This window comes from Coffea arabica, chromosome 8c (genome assembly GCF_036785885.1).
Source record: "Coffea arabica cultivar ET-39 chromosome 8c, Coffea Arabica ET-39 HiFi, whole genome shotgun sequence".
Taxonomy (NCBI): domain Eukaryota; kingdom Viridiplantae; phylum Streptophyta; class Magnoliopsida; order Gentianales; family Rubiaceae; genus Coffea; species Coffea arabica.
The window spans coordinates 5,650,307-5,668,111 of NC_092325.1; the positions used below are offsets into that span (position 1 = coordinate 5,650,307).

At 32.9% G+C, this 17,805-nt stretch overlaps 2 protein-coding genes across 2 annotated transcripts; both read left to right on the forward strand.

The window, feature by feature from the left end:
* Positions 1-7,682: 7,682 nt before the first annotated feature.
* On the forward strand, positions 7,683-9,855 carry LOC113706384 (hypothetical protein At1g04090-like). Its single transcript, XM_027228288.2, has 2 exons — positions 7,683-7,806; positions 8,068-9,855. The coding sequence occupies exons 1-2, from the start codon at positions 7,701-7,703 to the stop codon at positions 9,651-9,653; spliced, it is 1,692 nt and encodes a 563-aa protein (XP_027084089.2). The 5' UTR covers positions 7,683-7,700; the 3' UTR covers positions 9,654-9,855.
* Positions 9,856-14,433: 4,578 nt separating this feature from the next.
* Positions 14,434-16,608, forward strand: LOC113705366 (hypothetical protein At1g04090-like). The gene is made up of 2 exons (XM_027227195.2): positions 14,434-14,585; positions 14,829-16,608. The coding sequence occupies exons 1-2, from the start codon at positions 14,480-14,482 to the stop codon at positions 16,412-16,414; spliced, it is 1,692 nt and encodes a 563-aa protein (XP_027082996.1). The 5' UTR covers positions 14,434-14,479; the 3' UTR covers positions 16,415-16,608.
* The last annotated feature ends 1,197 nt before the right edge of the window (positions 16,609-17,805 follow it).

Here is a 17,805-nt window from a genome sequence, read left to right on the forward strand (position 1 = left end):
GGATGATAAAGGGAAAGGAACTATAAGTAAAAAATCCTGAATTCAAAATCTCCGGTCACAAAAAAAAAATAAAATCAAAGTGGTCTTTTTTGAATTAAAGAGCTATTGAATGACATGAGGCATCACTTGGATGTAAAGATTGGAATTACTCTTTTCAAGCTTCAACAAGGAGTCTGGAGTCGTTGCTTTATCCTTCCAATTCAGTCGAATCAAATTCTGCTTGTCTGCAAATTAATTAGCAATATGCATTATCACTTGTCCTACTTAATTTCCCCCCGGGCAAAGGCAAATCACTATCAATAACGCTCGAGTTATATAAATTCAGAGTATCATAACTTGCACGACAAAATCATTGGTGATCTATGTTTCTTTAGGACCTATCCATTTGTAAACTTCTTCTTTGTTAAAAACTTGAAGGCTGCCTAACTCTTTGGAATATTCGTTAAACGCGATGGTGTTGAACTTAGGTCCGCTGCATCTTTTCCTTTTTCTTTTGTAATAAAAAACTTGGACGAGTTTAGTTCCGGTCATTACTACGAGCCAGAATATGTCCCTGTAGTCATACGTCTGCTTACATGAATTTTTATATATTGTCTATCAACATAGTTCTTATATCGATTGTAAAACTTGTAACAACAACTTTTATTGAGAAAGTAATCTAGTCTTATTAATTGATCCAACTTATATTAGCTAGATACTCTGCTCTCTGTCAGCTTGCTAAGTTCCCGGTAGCGTTTGGAGTATTCCTACATTGATCTTTGCTTCAATTCCTTCTTCCATGATTGCTCAGCATTCTTCATTGTCTGTTGGAATTGGACGCTGCCTGTCTAGGTTTGCTGCAAGCTTTGCAAGAACACCAAAGAAATTATACTTTATTTAGCACATATAGAAATAAGCAATGTGAATGAAAAACCGGACACAGGTTATAATTTAAAAACCATTAAGCTTGTCTAGGTGTAAAATCAAAAGGCAAGTATAGTTCATCATTGTAAAATCCCATAAACTAATCCTCTATTACAAATAATCAAAGGGTATGATAGTTCATCATTGTAAAATCACATAATTGATTCTACAAATTATGTACAAAAATAAATAAATGGCATGATAGTCCCTTAACTAGGTACAAAACGTGACAAACCATACCTTACTTGTGGTTTAGCAAACGTTATCTAGACTGTCTTGAAAATTTAGTTGAGTTGATAGAGACATTACTCAGGTGACCGTAAAATTTCTAATTCAACTTTCAAACCTTCCGCTTTCTTCCTTCCCTCTTGTAAATTTTGGAATCTCCCCTTGAATAAACAAAAATAAATAAAAACATTGTCCAGAAATTTACACTTTTGGTTGGGTAAACTATTAATCAGAATTCAGGGTCCGTTTGTTTCGGGTGAAAATGTTTTCCAGGAAAATATTTTCCTAATTTCCCGTGTTTGGTTGCACAAAAGTTACTGAAAGCATTTTCCTATGTAAAATATTTTCACTCATCTTATGGAAAACAACTTCCCTTCCAAATTTACTGAAGTTGTTTTCCAAAATGCATGCATCCCGCCTGTAATATGTTCCAAACTTACTGAAAACATCTTGTAGTATATTCTTTTTTTTTTTTGTGTAAACAGAAGGATTCGAATCCAAGACCTCTTCCTTACACTCCCTCCCCCGTACCACCCAACCCAACCCAACCCTCCCCCTAGTATATTCAAAATTAAAAAAAACCTCATCCTGCTCATCCTATGATAGTAATTAATTATATATAATAGGGACATTATTTTCTAGAGAAACTTTCAGCACTGAGAGTGCAAGATATATGTCACAATAAGCATTGCATGTGATTGATATTTGACACTAAATGGCCAGCAATTTGTTTATTGCTTAAGGAGATATTTTTATTCATATATACATTTCTCCAAGATTTTTTAAAGTTAAACAATGAGATAAATTTTCTTATTTTGCATGGAAAGAAGTATGTAGTTATAATGTGTAGAAAGTAAAGATAGAGATAAAAGTGAAAATATTTCAAAAGTTAAACAAACACCAGAAAAATGAAGTAAGAAAATATTTTCAACAAGCGAACCAAACACCTGAAAATGATGAAAGGGAAATGGTTTTCATGGAAAATTACTTCCACGGAAAATATTTTCCCAAGGAAAACATTTTACTTCCAACCAAACAGACCCTCAATGTAAGAATTTTCCTTGGAATTTTCATTAACTTTTATACAAAAAAAAGCTTATTAACAAGTACATACCACAATCAAATCCGAATAAATTTGAATCCTTTTCAAGGAAGTGGTATTCACAAATTTTGTAGCCAATGTCATAAATATGGCAAAGAACATATGAGAATGAGATTCTTATTTGGCTACAGTCTCAAGTTGTTACCGAAAGTGAAGTAGTCAATCTGTTGTCAAAGGGACTAAAATGATTATTTCATTGCATTACTGGTGATAGTTAAGCATTAGTGATTAATAGCTACTAAAAGGGATAATTTCAGAAACATCCTTTGAGATTTCTGACAATTTCACTGAGCTCTCTTGAAGTTTGAAAAATTTACACATACCTCCCTTGTCATTTAAAATGACAATACTACTCTTAAATATTTTAATGAAATCCCTTTGTTTGGTATGCTTATATTTAGAATGACTTTAAAAATTATTTTTTAAATCTTTTTCCTTCTTATTCCTTTTTATTTTAATTTTTGCCTATAAAATTGTAGAATTACTACTATTATCTCTAGTTTCTATTGTATGTCAAACTAGTGATTTTTTTGATGAGTTAACTTTATATGTAATCCAATGTTTTTTGCTAATCTTTGTTTTCTATTTTTTGGAATTAAAATTAACAATAAATAAAAAAGAAATTGCCCAAAACCACACTAAATTATGATAATCCCAGTACTTGAAAAATTCATAAATTCTGAATTAATTATTTCAACATTTTATTTTCTATCTTATAAATCTAAATCCATAATAAAATGCTGTCAAAAGTATTGTATCATAGTGATAAAATTATTATTCTAGTTGCTTATTAAATATTAGGTATGAACATAAAAAATTTGGCACATTTTCCTTATAATTATATTAGATAATTTTATAATTCTATAGGAAAGTAAATTAAAACTCATTACACAAGGGCATTTTTGGGTATTCATTTAAAAATTTGACCAAGTCAATATTATTTTAAGGTTTTGTTACTAAAACTATCAAATCAAGGGAGGTATGTGTAATTTTTCAAATCTCAGGGGAGTTCAGTAAAATTGTTAAAAACCTCAAGGGAGATTTTTGAAATTATCCCCTACTAAAAAGATCTTATAGCAAATAATTAGCAATCTTATTGCTACACTCAATTTTGCAGATGAATGATAGGAACTGACTGCAAGGCCACCCCAAAAGTAATAAAATTCGAGGTTCTTCTTTTGTCAAAAAATGAAAATCATGTTTCTTCTATTTTGATGTTGATATTTATTTACTAATTGATTATTCAAGTTCCATTGATTAGTTGGTTCTCTTAAAATAACAATACTTACTACTATATAGGCATTTCAGTGGATCGGATCTTATCCCAATCCAACTTGGACCCACGTTCTTAGGTAGGGTTTGAAATTAATTTCTCAAATCCAGACCTTACTCAGACTCAGATCCTATAAAAGAATTATGGGTTTGGGTAGGGTCTAATTTTCTATAATCCATATCCAAATCCAAACTTGTATCAGATCCATGTATATATAATTAAATTATATATATATTAGTAAATTTATAATATATTCTAATATTCTATGGTCATTGAATCGAATACAATAAGATTTTATGATTGTTTTCTTGTTTTCAACCTAAGTCGAGCTGTCATTGTAATTAGTACAAACTTTTTTTCAAAAAAGGAGAAAAAGTAAAGGCAAATAAACTAAAGATTGGGCGTATATACAGTTGAAGTTTTAAAAATAAATTGAAACAACCAATAATAGTTATTTTTGGAGTTCATAATATTGCATTCAACTTCTTGAGTATTAATTTTATTATTTAAAAATAAAAATTGGATGGTATTTATATTTGTTGAAATCTATAATTTTTAATATATTTTTAATTTAGTGTATTTAGAAAAATGCAGCGGGTACCCACATCCAGGAGGGTCTGGGTTTGAATTTATTTTTCATACTCATAAGGATTTGGGTCCGAGTCTGAGTTTGGATCCAACTAAATTTAATGGATTTGGATTTAAATTAAAGGGATCCAACCCAAACCCTACCCATTGACATGCTAACTATTATAATTCGACATACTACATTTTAAACAAAACTTACCGACATGTATGGTACGTGCCACAAAAGTTTCCACATAAAACATTTTGATGCGTAAGGAATGTTTTGTTTTAAGCAAAATTTGGATGAACAGATTCTACTAAAAAGAAAGAACCATGGATGAAAAACCGGAATTTACATCGGGGAGAAAGTTCTTTGACATTTCCCGTGTACGTTACCTTCTCTAAAACATATAAACGGAAAAAAAAAAAAAAAGGTTGTAGTGACGTAGTCAAAGTGATAAGCAGATACATATTTTGCCATTTGATTTATGTTTTCTTGCGAAAGTTTCCTAGTTCTCATTGAAAAAAAAAAGGGACCTTCATATTTTAAGTCATTAAAATAAGGCACATGTTTTCTTATTTCTCGTATGCATCAATGGACTGGTTATTAGTTAACAAAAGAATGTTATGGGCAGTATTTGTCTCAAAAAAGTGTTGTGTCTTCAAAAGAGACAGCAACACTACGGAAAAAAAAGTGTTTTTGTTTAGTAATATATGAGAACGTTGGACATACACGTATGATTTAGAATTTTTTTCAAAGTTATGAATAAGAAATTTTGGCCAAAAAAGGATAAAAATCAGAAGGAAATACATACAAAAATGCAGTAGATACGAGCATAAATATTCATGTTTATTAAACTTTTTCAGACAAATACGTGTAGAAAAGTGGCATTGTTTGTTTTTTCTTTTTTCTTTTTTTTTTTGGTAAGTGGAAAGTTTTGAATTCAAAACCTCCTACTCACCATCTCTTTAATCTTATCATTCAATCCAATCCTCCTCACATAGTTATTACAAGCTATCGAGACACACTCGATGCACATGCAACTTGTCAAAAAATATTTTTAATTGAAAGAATCACATAAATGGTGTAAGTGGATATAACTATTTTATGTAATATGCAATCAAAAGCGTATTATATAGAAATATGTAAAATGAACCATATAAAGTAGCATTAAAATTTGGGAGAAAAGGTTGATTGACCGGAGAAGAATGGAGACTTTTAGAAGATGATTTGGGAAGGAAAAAAACCATTGATTAGGGAGAACGTGAGAATTGGATGGAGGTATTTTTGGTTAAGTAGGATTTGTGTGTTAGTTAATAATAGAGATAATGGTTAATGGATAATAGAGAAGGGTAAATTTGAAAACACATAAAGTTAATACCAAATTAACTACTTACATGGTTTTCATTATAGTAAAGGATATGGAAAGGGACAAAATTTATGATGAGCCATGTTCAAGGGGCTAGAATTATAAGACTACGTATGCTAACAAAAATCTTTTACACATAAAACTTGCAAAAAAAGAAAAAAAGAAAAAAAAAGCGCATGCGAAATTGTAAAGGTCCCAAGTCTAAACTCGAACTTAATTCTGAATCAGACAAGTCAAGGCAAACCACTCGATGTTGCATATCCTGTGCATCGAGGATTGGTTTCTGCAATTGAATTTTTATTCTCTATTTCTTTTTTTTTTTAATGTCATATATATCCATGTAACATCATGTTTAAGATAAGGTAAACTATTTAGGGAGCCCTTATACCATTTCAATTATCCCAAATTGAACTATCATCTACTATTTTAAGTCTTAAATTGACCATTTAATAATAAACCATGTGAAATTTTGACTTTCCATTCTATTTTAACCGTTAGATCTGTTAAAACATTGCCCTTATATCCATCAACTTTTATGGTGGACATATCCTAAAGGATCAAATTTTGACACTTTTTATTATTAAGGGGCCAATTTAAAATTTAAAAAGATGAGGGATCAATTTAAAACAATTGAAATAATTTAAGAACTCCCTAAGTAGTTTACCCTTTAAGATAACACCTGGAGGAAGAGAGTAACTGCTACATTGGTTTTTTAATCCAAGAGCACTTTTTAAAGTGCTTAATAACACGTTTGTACGAACAATAGTGTATATTTTCTAGTTGTTTATATATGCCTAATGCAATTAACTAGTTAATTAACAATGCTTATGTGATGATAAGATTCAGTCTTTGATGTAGCGAAAACGAGAGAATATGTATAAATTAAAACTCTCAATTTCATTCCCCATTTTCAATTTCGTACAATTTTTGGGATCTCTCAAAGTATCGTCAAGGTTAGTTGTAACTTGTAACTTTTTCCTTTTACTTAACAATTAAAATAATCAAGGGCATATTTTCCGAATTAAATTTTTATTGAATGCCATGAGACATCACTTGGATGGAAAGATTGGAATTATTCTTTTCTCAAAAGCTTCAACAACAATGCTGGAGTTTTTGCTTTATCCTTGCCATGCAGCCGAGTCAAACTACGCTTGCTGCAAAGACAAGTGTGTGTGTATGTATGTATGTATATATATATATATATGCGTGTGTGTTTGTGTGTGTATGTATATATAATGTGTGCGTGTATATATAAGGGAGGAAAAAAACTTAAAAAATTAGGAGAAAATAGGGAAATATATGGCTAGTGATTTACACGTGTCAAATTTCACACGTGTAAATCACTAGTCATACAGCTCAAGATATATAAATTCGAAAAATCATAATTTGCACGACAAAGTCATTCGTGGTCCATGTGTTGTTGGGACCAATCCATAAATAATCTTATCCACAGACAAAAAGGGAAAAAAAAAATCTGCTAATAATATTTTGTATAAAACTCAGAGCATATATATGTCCATTTTATTCTATGAATGACTTCGTTAACAGGTAGAAATTACTATTTTTCGAACACTTTCAAATGAAGTGTTTCACGTTTAGTTTCTAATTATAAGTGGTAATTAAGGTTAGTTCGTTTATTCTACAGTCTCATAAATCTCAAGGGAGGTTTGTAAAATTGTCCCTAAATCTCAAGAAGATTTTGTTTCACCATAATTAGATGCCTAAACCAAAATTTTTAGGAATTTATGCACATGATCCAAGCTAAATAATGGAGAGAATAGAGTCAACGCAGATCTGGCCCTCCAATATATTGAGGACTACGTACTTGCAGCATTATTACATGGCTGATTTATCCCATGAACTAAACAGCCATGTAATAATAAAAAAAAGTTTTGTAATGCATCCAAGTCAAATTGTGCTTGCTGCTAATTAATTAAATACCAATGTGTATTATCACTTCTCCAACTTTATTTTCCCACATGTAAATCACCATCATAATTCTGGAGATGTATGGTATAAATTCAAAAGATCATCACTTGCACGACAGAATGAATTCGTGGTCCTTGTTTTGTTGGGACCAATCTGATAATATACCTTTTTTTTTTTTTTTGAAAGATTCAACCTGCCTAGCTATTGGAATATTGGATATTGGCCACCTAATTATTATCGAAACCTTGTTCTGTACTCTATTTATAAACTCAAGCCTCCTCTTTACTTCTCCTACACTACTTCAAAAAAAAAAAAGGTTACTCAAAAAATGGGAAACTGTCTCCCAATCTCCTCTTTCTTCCAAAAACAAAGCAAATCTTTGCCCATTGACACCATTTTCAAGTTCCCCTCTCCAATACCCACATGGCCATCAGGTTCTAATCAATTTATCTTCTTGTTTTCTTCCATTTTTAGACAATTCAAGAAAAATTAAAAGCATGCATGGTTCACTAAATTTCCAGTCTTCTTAACTTATAAGAGAAATCTGACCATTTTGATTTTTTTTCTTCATTTGGTATTTTTTTTCTACTAGATTGATTTTTACTTTGAAACAACAGTGGCTAAGTGATGTAAATTTGTATATATATATATTTCCTTTTCATTACTTGACTAATGCATTTGAGCTTGAATGACAGAGGGTGGCTTTGCAAGTGATTATATTGATCTAGGTGGACTCCAAGTGCACCAAATATCAACCTTCAATAAAGTTTGGACCGTATATGGAGGAGGACCAGATGATCTTGGTGCAACATTTTATGAGCCATCCCAAATTCCAGATGGATTTTTCATGCTTGGTTCCTATAGCCAACCTAACAATCAACCCTTTTTTGGTTGGATTCTTGTTGCAAAAGACACCTCCAGTGATCAATCATCAAGCAATGAAACTCTCAAGAAACCAACTGATTACGCTTTAATCTGGAGCAGTGAGTCCTTGAAGACCAGCCAAGATGGCCATGGCTACATTTGGTTGCCAGTAGCACCTGATGGCTACAGAGCCGTTGGCTATGTTGTGACCGCGACACCGGACAAGCCTTCTCTTGATAAAGTCCGATGTGTTATCTCTGAACTCACTGATGAATGTGAAGCTGAAAACTGGATTTGGGGCGAAGGCAAAACAAGCAGTGATAGTGATTTCAATGTGTACAGTTCAAGGCCTAGTGTTAGAGGGATACAAGCGCAAGGCGTCGGTGTAAATACATTCATAGTCGAGAATGAATCAGATGATAATTCTTCTTCAACAACCATAGCTTGTTTGAAGAATAACAACTTCAGCAATTTTTCATCCATGCCTAATATGCAACAGGTTGAAGCATTATTTCAGGCATATTCTCCTTGGATATTCTTACACCCCAAGGAAAATTACTTTCCCTCTTCAGTCAATTGGTATTTTGAGAATGGTGCATTATTGTATACCAAGGGAGATGAGTCAAATCCTGTTGCCATCCAATATAATGGTGCCAATCTTCCCCAGGGTGAATCCAATGATGGAGCATACTGGCTGGACCTACCTGTTGACGAAAATGCCAAAGAAAAAGTCAAGAAAGGAGATCTACAAAGTGCTGAGGCTTATATCCAGATCAAACCTATGTTAGGTGCAACATTTACAGACATTGCAATTTGGATTTTTTACCCGTTTAATGGTCCTGGAACAGCTAAACTCGGATTAATCGACATCCCATTAGGCCGAACTGGCGAACATATTGGAGATTGGGAGCATTTGACCCTAAGAATCAGCAATTTTAATGGGATTTTGTACAAAGTTTATTTTTCAGAACATAGCAAAGGAATATGGGTAGATGCACCACTACTTGAGTTCCATGATGGTACTAATAAACCAGTCGCATATTCGGCATTGAGTGGCCATCCAAACTATCCAAAACCAGGGCTTGTTTTGCAAGGGGCAGGTGATGTTGGAATAAGAAATGATGCAGCAAAGAGTGACAAGTTTTTGGACACGGGAGCAAAGTATTCAATAGTTTCAGCTGAGAATCTTGGATTGGGAATTGTTGAGCCACCGTGGCTGAATTATTTGAGAAAATGGGGTCCTGATATTGTGTATGAAACTGGGGTAGAAGTTCAGAAAGTGGAAGGATCGTTGCCTGAAAATCTGAAATCTGCATTTGCAAGATTGGTGAATATTTTGCCTAAAGAAGTTTATGGGGAGGAAGGTCCTACCGGTCCAAAGGTGAAAGGTAGTTGGAGTGGGGACGAAAGATCATAAAATTACATGGTAGAGGCTTAGAGCCCACATTTCAAAATATCACAATGCATTCAAGTCAGATACCTTTTTTTTCCTGGTCATTTTATGGGTGTTAGTTACATCTTGTCTCATATAGCATTGATTCTTCATTGGACACATCTATTCTTTTTCTGTTTGGCTTGTAATTCTCTGGAAAATAAATGATAAGAAACACCTTCATGTACTTTTCTTTTCAAAGATGAGACTAAATTAAGCATAATGTTTTCCACATGAAACACCTTCATTAGTAATTTAAAAAGGGATAATTTCACAAACCTCCCCTGAGGTTTCTGACACTTGTACTGAGACCCCTCCAGGTTTTAAAAATTTCACCTAGCTCCCTTGCTTTTCAAATTTGGTAACAATTCAATCCAATTAGGATTAAAATATTACTATCATGATAGAGATGACATTTATATTCCATGAATACCCTCTTCCTCCCTATATTAGTACAAGATTGTTTGTTAATAAAAACCTACTAGTTTTCCTTTCGTAATAATATTAGTGTAACACTTTTTGAATTTCACTTATAAACATTTATGTATTTAATATAAATTAAATAATTCAAAGTAAAATACTCATAAATAGCTAGTACTTTATTCATATAACGGAAGAAACTCGTAAAGAACTGGTATGTTATGGACGATTTTTTTTTCTACTTTCAAATACTTCATTTATATTAAATACAAAACATACTAGTTTTCCTTTCGTAAAAATATTTGTGTAACGGATTTTGAATTTTATTTGCAAATATTTATGTATTTAACATAAATTAAATGATTCAGAATAAAATGCCCATAAAAATCTGGTACTTGGTTCATCTAATATTTAAAATTAACTGAGATGAAGCTGAAAACAGCCTCGCTACTAGAATTCAAAGAATAAATCATGCAAGGCAATGGTAATCATCTTCATTGTCGTTTTGCTTTGTTGAATTACACAGTAATATGATATTTATTAATCTTGGGTAAATTACATATAACCCCTGGGGTTTTGTCTATTGCCATATGACCCCTAATGTTTCAATCCATTTCACCCTCCTATGATTTTATGTAAAATGAAAATTTGACGAAAAATAACCTAAGTAACATTGTTAATTGAAATACCAATAGTGCCCTTAATTAAATATTAAATCAATTGACGATTTAACTATCTTGTATAAAAGTATAAGGGGATTATGTGGATAAATGTAAAAACACAAGAGGTAAAGTGAATATTTATACAAATTATAAGGGAGTTACATGAAGATTAAAATTTAATCACACGTGCTTTTAGAATGCATTTGGTATAAAAGCTGTAATTGATTGTATATTTCGTCTATTTTATACTTTACATAAAACCATAGGGGGTTATGTAACTATTTTGAAACACATGTCAAATCACAGGCGGATTATAAGTAATTTATCCATTTTACCCATTAATCTTCTATCTCTTCTAGTAGCAGCTAAGTTGCCATTAGAATAAGAGTAAATGGCCAAGATAATCACCAAAGTATTTAAAATGGCACGGTCTGGTCATAAAACTCTTTTTTTAGCCAAGAAGGTCACTCAACTATTTAAAATAGGACTATTGGGTCATGTTGGCTAATTTAACAGCTAAACTAATCGAAAAGAAGCATATTTGACCTGCTATTTTAAGGTATTAGGGGAAAAACGTCCTAAATTACAGGTCATTTTCGATTGATTTAGCAAAGAATGACCTGAAATGTCTATTTTAAAGAGTCAAGTGACCTTTTTAGCAAAAAAATAAAAAATTAATGACCAAATTGTACCATTTTAGATAGATTAATGATCATTCTGGCCATTTACTCTTAAAATAATAAAGTGGTTGACAAATTGTCCATTTTGATTGAGGTATATACCCGCTCGTGGAGCCACAACAACTCAATCTTTTAGAATTTTTAAAATAGCCTACAAAAAGTTTAACCTTTCTATTATTGCCCCATTTTTCCCTCAGCACCCCTCCCCCCCAACAAAACCCGGGCGCAGAAATTTGATAATATTCCCTTTAACCCCACAATTGTCCCTCAAAAGTTGTAAAATATTTTATGGTTACCACCATCATTTCTACAATGCAATATTAAAATAAAAATATATTGTATGATATTATTTTTATTTTCTTTCTAACAAATTTTATTCACTTAACATTAAACTTTTCTTAATCGTACGAATTACAAGTTAACCAAACATTCATTTAAAACTTTTTGATCTATTGGAGATTGGGATTCGGCCCTAGATCCAATTCTACTCACTCCTGGATTCGAGGCCAGATGTTTTATAACAGTTAGATTATTCTGAAGTACTTTAGCACCTTTTGATGTTTAAAAGTGATTCATTACTAGTTTTTTGGTGTTTAAAACGTATGAGATTGAACAAGTCTCTTAACATCAATACTAACTTTGAGAACTTGATATATGCTATCAAAACTCTCCCTCTTCTTGTTGTATTTTAGAAGTAATTTGCTGTATTCCTATAGCAAATACTTAGTATAGTAAGGTCAAATAATACCTGAAGGATAACATCATTCTTCTTTTGTTTTGTGAAATTTGGTACTGCAAATTTTTGCACTTTTACACTTTGTGTACATCTAACACAAGTATCATTTTAAAACACTGTATAATATGAGTGGAATAGATACCCAAGACCCTGTGCTTGTTGCTGGAAGAATGGTGAAGCCATAGGAGGAGAAGCACTGCTATATTGGCTTTTTATTTAATCCAGGATTACTTTTAAATGTGTACAGTACCAAAGTGTGCTTTATAACACGTTTATACCAACAATAGAGTATATAGTCTAGTTGTTTTCTAATGCGTTTGTGATGATAAGATTCTATCTGTGATGTAGCAAAAACAAGAGAATATTTTGAAGTCGTCTAGCAATTAAAAAAACTCAATTTCATACCCCATTTTCAATTTCGTACAAATTTTGGGATCTCTCAAAGTATCCTCAAGGTTAGTTTTGCCTCTTCCTTTCGCTTAAGAATTAACATAATCAAATGTGTCGTTTTTGAATTGAATATATCTATTCAATCACATAAGACATCACTTGGATGGAAAGATTGGAATTGGTCCTTTTTCAAAAGCCTCAACAGCAATGCTGGAGTTTTTGCTTCTTTATCCTTCCCATGCAGTCGAGTCAAACTGTGCTGGCTGCAAATAAAAAACGCCACCAATTTGCATCATACATATCTTGTTCAACTCAATTTTCACACTTGTGAATCACTAGCGATAGAGCTCAAGATATAAAAATTCAAATGATCATAACTTGCATGACAAAATCATTCGTGGACTAAGTTTTGTTGGAACGAATCTATTTTTTTTTTTAAGTTTTTTTTTTTTTTTTGTGTAGGGGAGGGATGAAATCGAAGAAGTGGGGTGGAGGTTAAAGGGCGATTTGAACCCTAGAACGTCTAATTCATGCTTACGGAAAAAAGAACATAATCCTTTGTGTAAAACTTAGAGCATATGTCCCTTTTCTTCTATGAAGAGTGACTTCATTGACAGGTAGAATTAATGATTTTTAAACGATTCAAGAAAAAGTGTTTAACATTTAGCTTCTAATTATAAGTGGTAATTGAGGACAGTTAATTAACTTTATAGTCTCATAAATCTCGGCCGGATCTCGAGGAAGCATATGCAAAAGACTTCTGTTTCCCCATAATTAGATGTCTAAACCAAAATTTTGAGGAACTTAAGCACATGATCCAGCTAAGTAATTGGAGAGAATAGAATCAATGCAGATCTGGCCCTCCAATAGATTGAGGGCTACGTGCATTGCTTTACTTTAGCAAATAACTCGTATCAAGATTAATTAATAATTACCTCTTCCTCCTACTCAAGATGATCAAAGGGTTCTTTTTCGAATTAAATATATATTGAATAATTAGTCCCTAAGATCCAACTTCACTGATAAAGACATTAATCAGACGATGATTAAGTCTTCGGTTTAATTTGACTCTCAAATTCTCCTCTTTTTTCATTTATTCTTATAAGACTTGCAGTTGCAGTCTCCCTTTCATCCGAAAAACAACGCGGAATAGCTAAAAGTTTAAAAAATTCAAAATCAATAAAGTTTGAAATAAATAGCACAATTTTTAATATATATATTCCACATTAATTAAACTTGTTTATATAAAATACAAGATCATGGCCCCTATAAATGAATCTTGTAAATAAATTATAATCTCTCATATTTGTAATGCAATTTGTTCAATAAAATTACTTATTTAGTTTTAATTTATTATTTTATAATGTGTGTATAAAAATAAAAATAAATAAATATATATATATATGTGGGACGGATCGGGTACCCACGGATTTTTAATTATATGACCCTATCCCGCCTTGCATTTTAGCGGGTACCTGACCTTTTTTGGCCCGATCAAATAATAAAAATCAGATATCCTAATTTTCGGATCGGATCGGATATGACGGATTTTTGGGTTAACTGATAATTTTGCCCACCCCTAATCAAGAGCAAGGCTGGTGTTTTTTATTTAGTTTTGCAATGCATTCGAGTCAAATTGTGCTTGCTGCAAACTAATTAATTACCAACGTGTATTACCACATCCTGCTTAGTTTTCCCACGTGAAAATCACCATCAATAATTCTCGAGTGCTTAAATTTATAGGATCATTGACTTGCACGGCAAAATGATTGGTGGCCTGTGTTTTGTAGGGACCGATCTAACTATTGGGATATTTGACTTTAGCCATCTAACTTTTATCCAGACCTCGTTTGTTGCTTTATGTATAGAAACTGAAGCCTCCTCTATACTTCTCCTACACCACCTTGAAAGCGTTATTAAAAAATGGGAAACCGTCTCCCAACCACCTCTTCCTCAGAAAAACAAAGCAAATCCTTGCCCATTGACACCATCTTCAAGTTCCCCTCTTCAATGCCCAAATGGCCATCAGGTTCTAATCAATTCATCTTCTTGTCTTCTTCCATTTCTAGACATTTCAAGAATAATTAAAAGCATATGTGCATGGTCCACTAAGTTTCTAGTCTTCCTAGCTTATAATAGAAATTTGACCATGAAGCTACGATATAATTGCTCAATTGACTATCTTCATTTGGCCAATTTGATTTTGTTTCTCCTAGATGTAGATTTGTATCCTTTTCATTACTCGACTAATGCATTTGAGCTTGAATGACAGGAGGTGGCTTTGCAAGTGATTATATTGATCTAGGTGGGCTCCAAGTGCACCAAACATCAACCTTCAACAAAGTTTGGACCATATATGGAGGAGGACCAGATGATCTTGGTGCAACATTTTATGAGCCATCCCAAATTCCAGATGGATTTTTCATGCTCGGATCCTACAGCCAGCCTAACAATCAACCCTTTTTTGGTTGGATTCTTGTTGCAAAAGACACCTCCAGTGATCAATCATCAAGCAATGAAACTCTCAAGAAACCAACTGATTACACTTTAATCTGGAGCAGTGAGTCCTTGAAGACCAGCCAAGATGGCCATGGCTACATCTGGTTGCCAGTAGCACCTGATGGCTACAAAGCTGTTGGCTATGTCGTGACCGCGACACCGGACAAGCCTTCTCTTGATAAAGTCCGATGTGTTATCTCTGAACTCACTGATAAATGTGAATCTGAAAACTGGATTTGGGGCCAAGGCAAAACAAGCAGTGCTAGTGATTTCAATGTGTACAGTTCAAGGCCTAGTGGTAGAGGGATACAAGCGCAAGGCGTCGGTGTTAATACATTCATAGTCAAGAATGGATCAGATGATAATTCTACTTCAACAACCATAGCTTGCTTGAAGAATAACAACTTCAGCAATTTTTCATCCATGCCTAATTTGCAACAGATTGAAGCACTATTCCAGGCATATTCCCCTTGGGTGTTCTTTCACCCCAAGGAAACTTACCTTCCCTCATCAGTCAATTGGTATTTTGAGAACGGTGCATTATTGTATACCAAGGGAGCAGAGTCAAATCCTGTTGCCATCCAATATAATGGTGCCAACCTTCCCCAAGGCGAATCCAACGATGGAGCATACTGGCTGGACCTACCTGTTGACAAAAACGCCAAAGAAAGAGTCAAGAAAGGAGATTTACAAAGTGCTGAGGTGTATCTCCAGATTAAACCTATGTTAGGTGCAACATTCACAGACATTGCAATTTGGATTTTTTACCCGTTTAATGGTCCTGGAACGGCTAAACTCGGATTAGTCGACATCCCATTAGGCCGAATTGGCGAACATATTGGAGATTGGGAGCATTTGACCCTAAGAATCAGCAATTTCAATGGGATTTTGTACAAAGTTTATTTTTCAGAACATAGCAAAGGAATATGGGTAGATGCACCACTGCTTGAGTTCCATGATGGTACTAATAAACCAGTCGCATATTCGGCATTGAGTGGCCATCCAAACTATCCAAAACCAGGGCTTGTTTTGCAAGGGTCAGGTGATGTTGGAATAAGAAATGATGCAGCAAAGAGTGACAAGTTTTTGGACACGGGAGCAAAGTATTCAATAGTTTCAGCTGCGAATCTTGGCTTGGGAATTGTTGAGCCACCATGGCTGAACTATTTGAGAAAATGGGGTCCTAATATTGTTTATGAGCCTGGGGTTGAAGCTCAGAAAGTCGAAAGATTGTTGCCTCAAAATCTAAAACCTGCATTTGCCAGATTGGTGAAGATATTGCCTAACGAATTTTATGGGGAGGATGGTCCTACTGGTCCAAAGGTGAAAGGTACTTGGGGTGGGGATGAAGGATCGTAAAAGAAGGCCAATTAAAGACTTAGAGCCCACATTTCAAAATATCACAATGCCATTAAAATCAGATACATTTGTATTTCCTTTGTTATTGCAATGTTGATTCTTCATTGGAAATATCCGTTCTTTTTATGTTTGGCTTGTAATTTGTTGGACAAATAAATGATAAGAAATACTTTTACGTATTTTTCTTTTCAAAATTGTGACTAAATTAAGCGAAATGTTTTCCAAATGAAAGAACTTTTTCTTCTTCTTACCTTCGTTAGTATTAAAAAAAAAAACAGAAATTATGCAAACATTACACTATGTAGTTACATTAGCAGCCTTGTTTTTTCACATTCTTCTAACTAATTTGCCACTCCATTGTCCAATCTTCATCAAATTAACATAGAAGTTTACGAGGGTGAAATGATAAAAATACTAATAACTATTGTTAACTCGTATACTCGCCGAATAGAGTAGACTCGTCAAAAAGAGTGCATGTAAAAAAGTTTTTATTCCTGGCCAATTTTTGCAAAGCATATAACCAAAAAGAAAATTTATATGCTCAAAAAATTATAACATTTCATATCAAATTTGAATTTGACATGACAATATACATCCCATACTTGAATTTCCATCTGTTTGAATTGTAGTTTTTTGCAGAAAAATTTTTACATTTTTCGTAAACACTTTTTTCAATCACCTTTTTATCTCACATCACATATATCAAATTGTTACAGTATTTTTTTCTACAAAAACTCCTAAATATAGTAATCCAAGCAGGAACTCAAGAAGTCTACGTACAAATACATTTCAGTGAAGTCTAGCCAGTAGCAGCCATCGACTATCCAATGTGGCCATTGGCTCTCAGAAGAGACATGCCTAACTATTTTAAAATTGCAAATTAATTGTGATGATACTGAAATTTGAAAGAATAAATCGTGCAAGTCAATGGTGATCCACATGGGACAAGTATTCTCTTCTTCATTATCGTTTTGGTTTTTCTTATTCTTGATTTATTAATTTTTATTCTCTTTCAGTAGCAGTTAAGCTGCCTCTAGAATAATAAATTGCTAAATGAATTGTAAGTATACATTGGTAATGAACAAAAGAAAACAATAACAGTATGACTTATTTAATGAAAAATAAACAATAAACAGTAGAGCACTGAATAAATTATCAATAAATACTCAGTCAATAATTGAATAAAAATATAGAAAAAAAGGCAGCACAGAATTGCAGCCACATTTGGGTACTTTCTTTTTCTTATGGCTCTTAAACATGATCCTTTCATAGATAACGACATTCTTAATTGGAAAAAAGAAAAAATTATTGTTATTGCTTATATATACATCGAAGAGGTCAATCATTTAATGTTTATTCTATTTTTATACGCACAATAATTGTTATTTTTT

What these genes read in the sequence shown, in the direction of transcription:
- LOC113705366 (XM_027227195.2), top strand. Translation starts at nt 14,480, where the DNA reads ATGGGAAACCGTCTCCCAACCACCTCTTCCTCAGAAAAACAAAGCAAA. An exon ending in AATGCCCAAATGGCCATCAG is followed by an intron (nt 14,586 to 14,828) that starts GTTCTAATCAAT and finishes CTTGAATGACAG; the next exon opens with GAGGTGGCTTTGCAAGTGAT.
- LOC113706384 (XM_027228288.2), top strand. Translation starts at nt 7,701, where the DNA reads ATGGGAAACTGTCTCCCAATCTCCTCTTTCTTCCAAAAACAAAGCAAA. An exon ending in AATACCCACATGGCCATCAG is followed by an intron (nt 7,807 to 8,067) that starts GTTCTAATCAAT and finishes CTTGAATGACAG; the next exon opens with AGGGTGGCTTTGCAAGTGAT.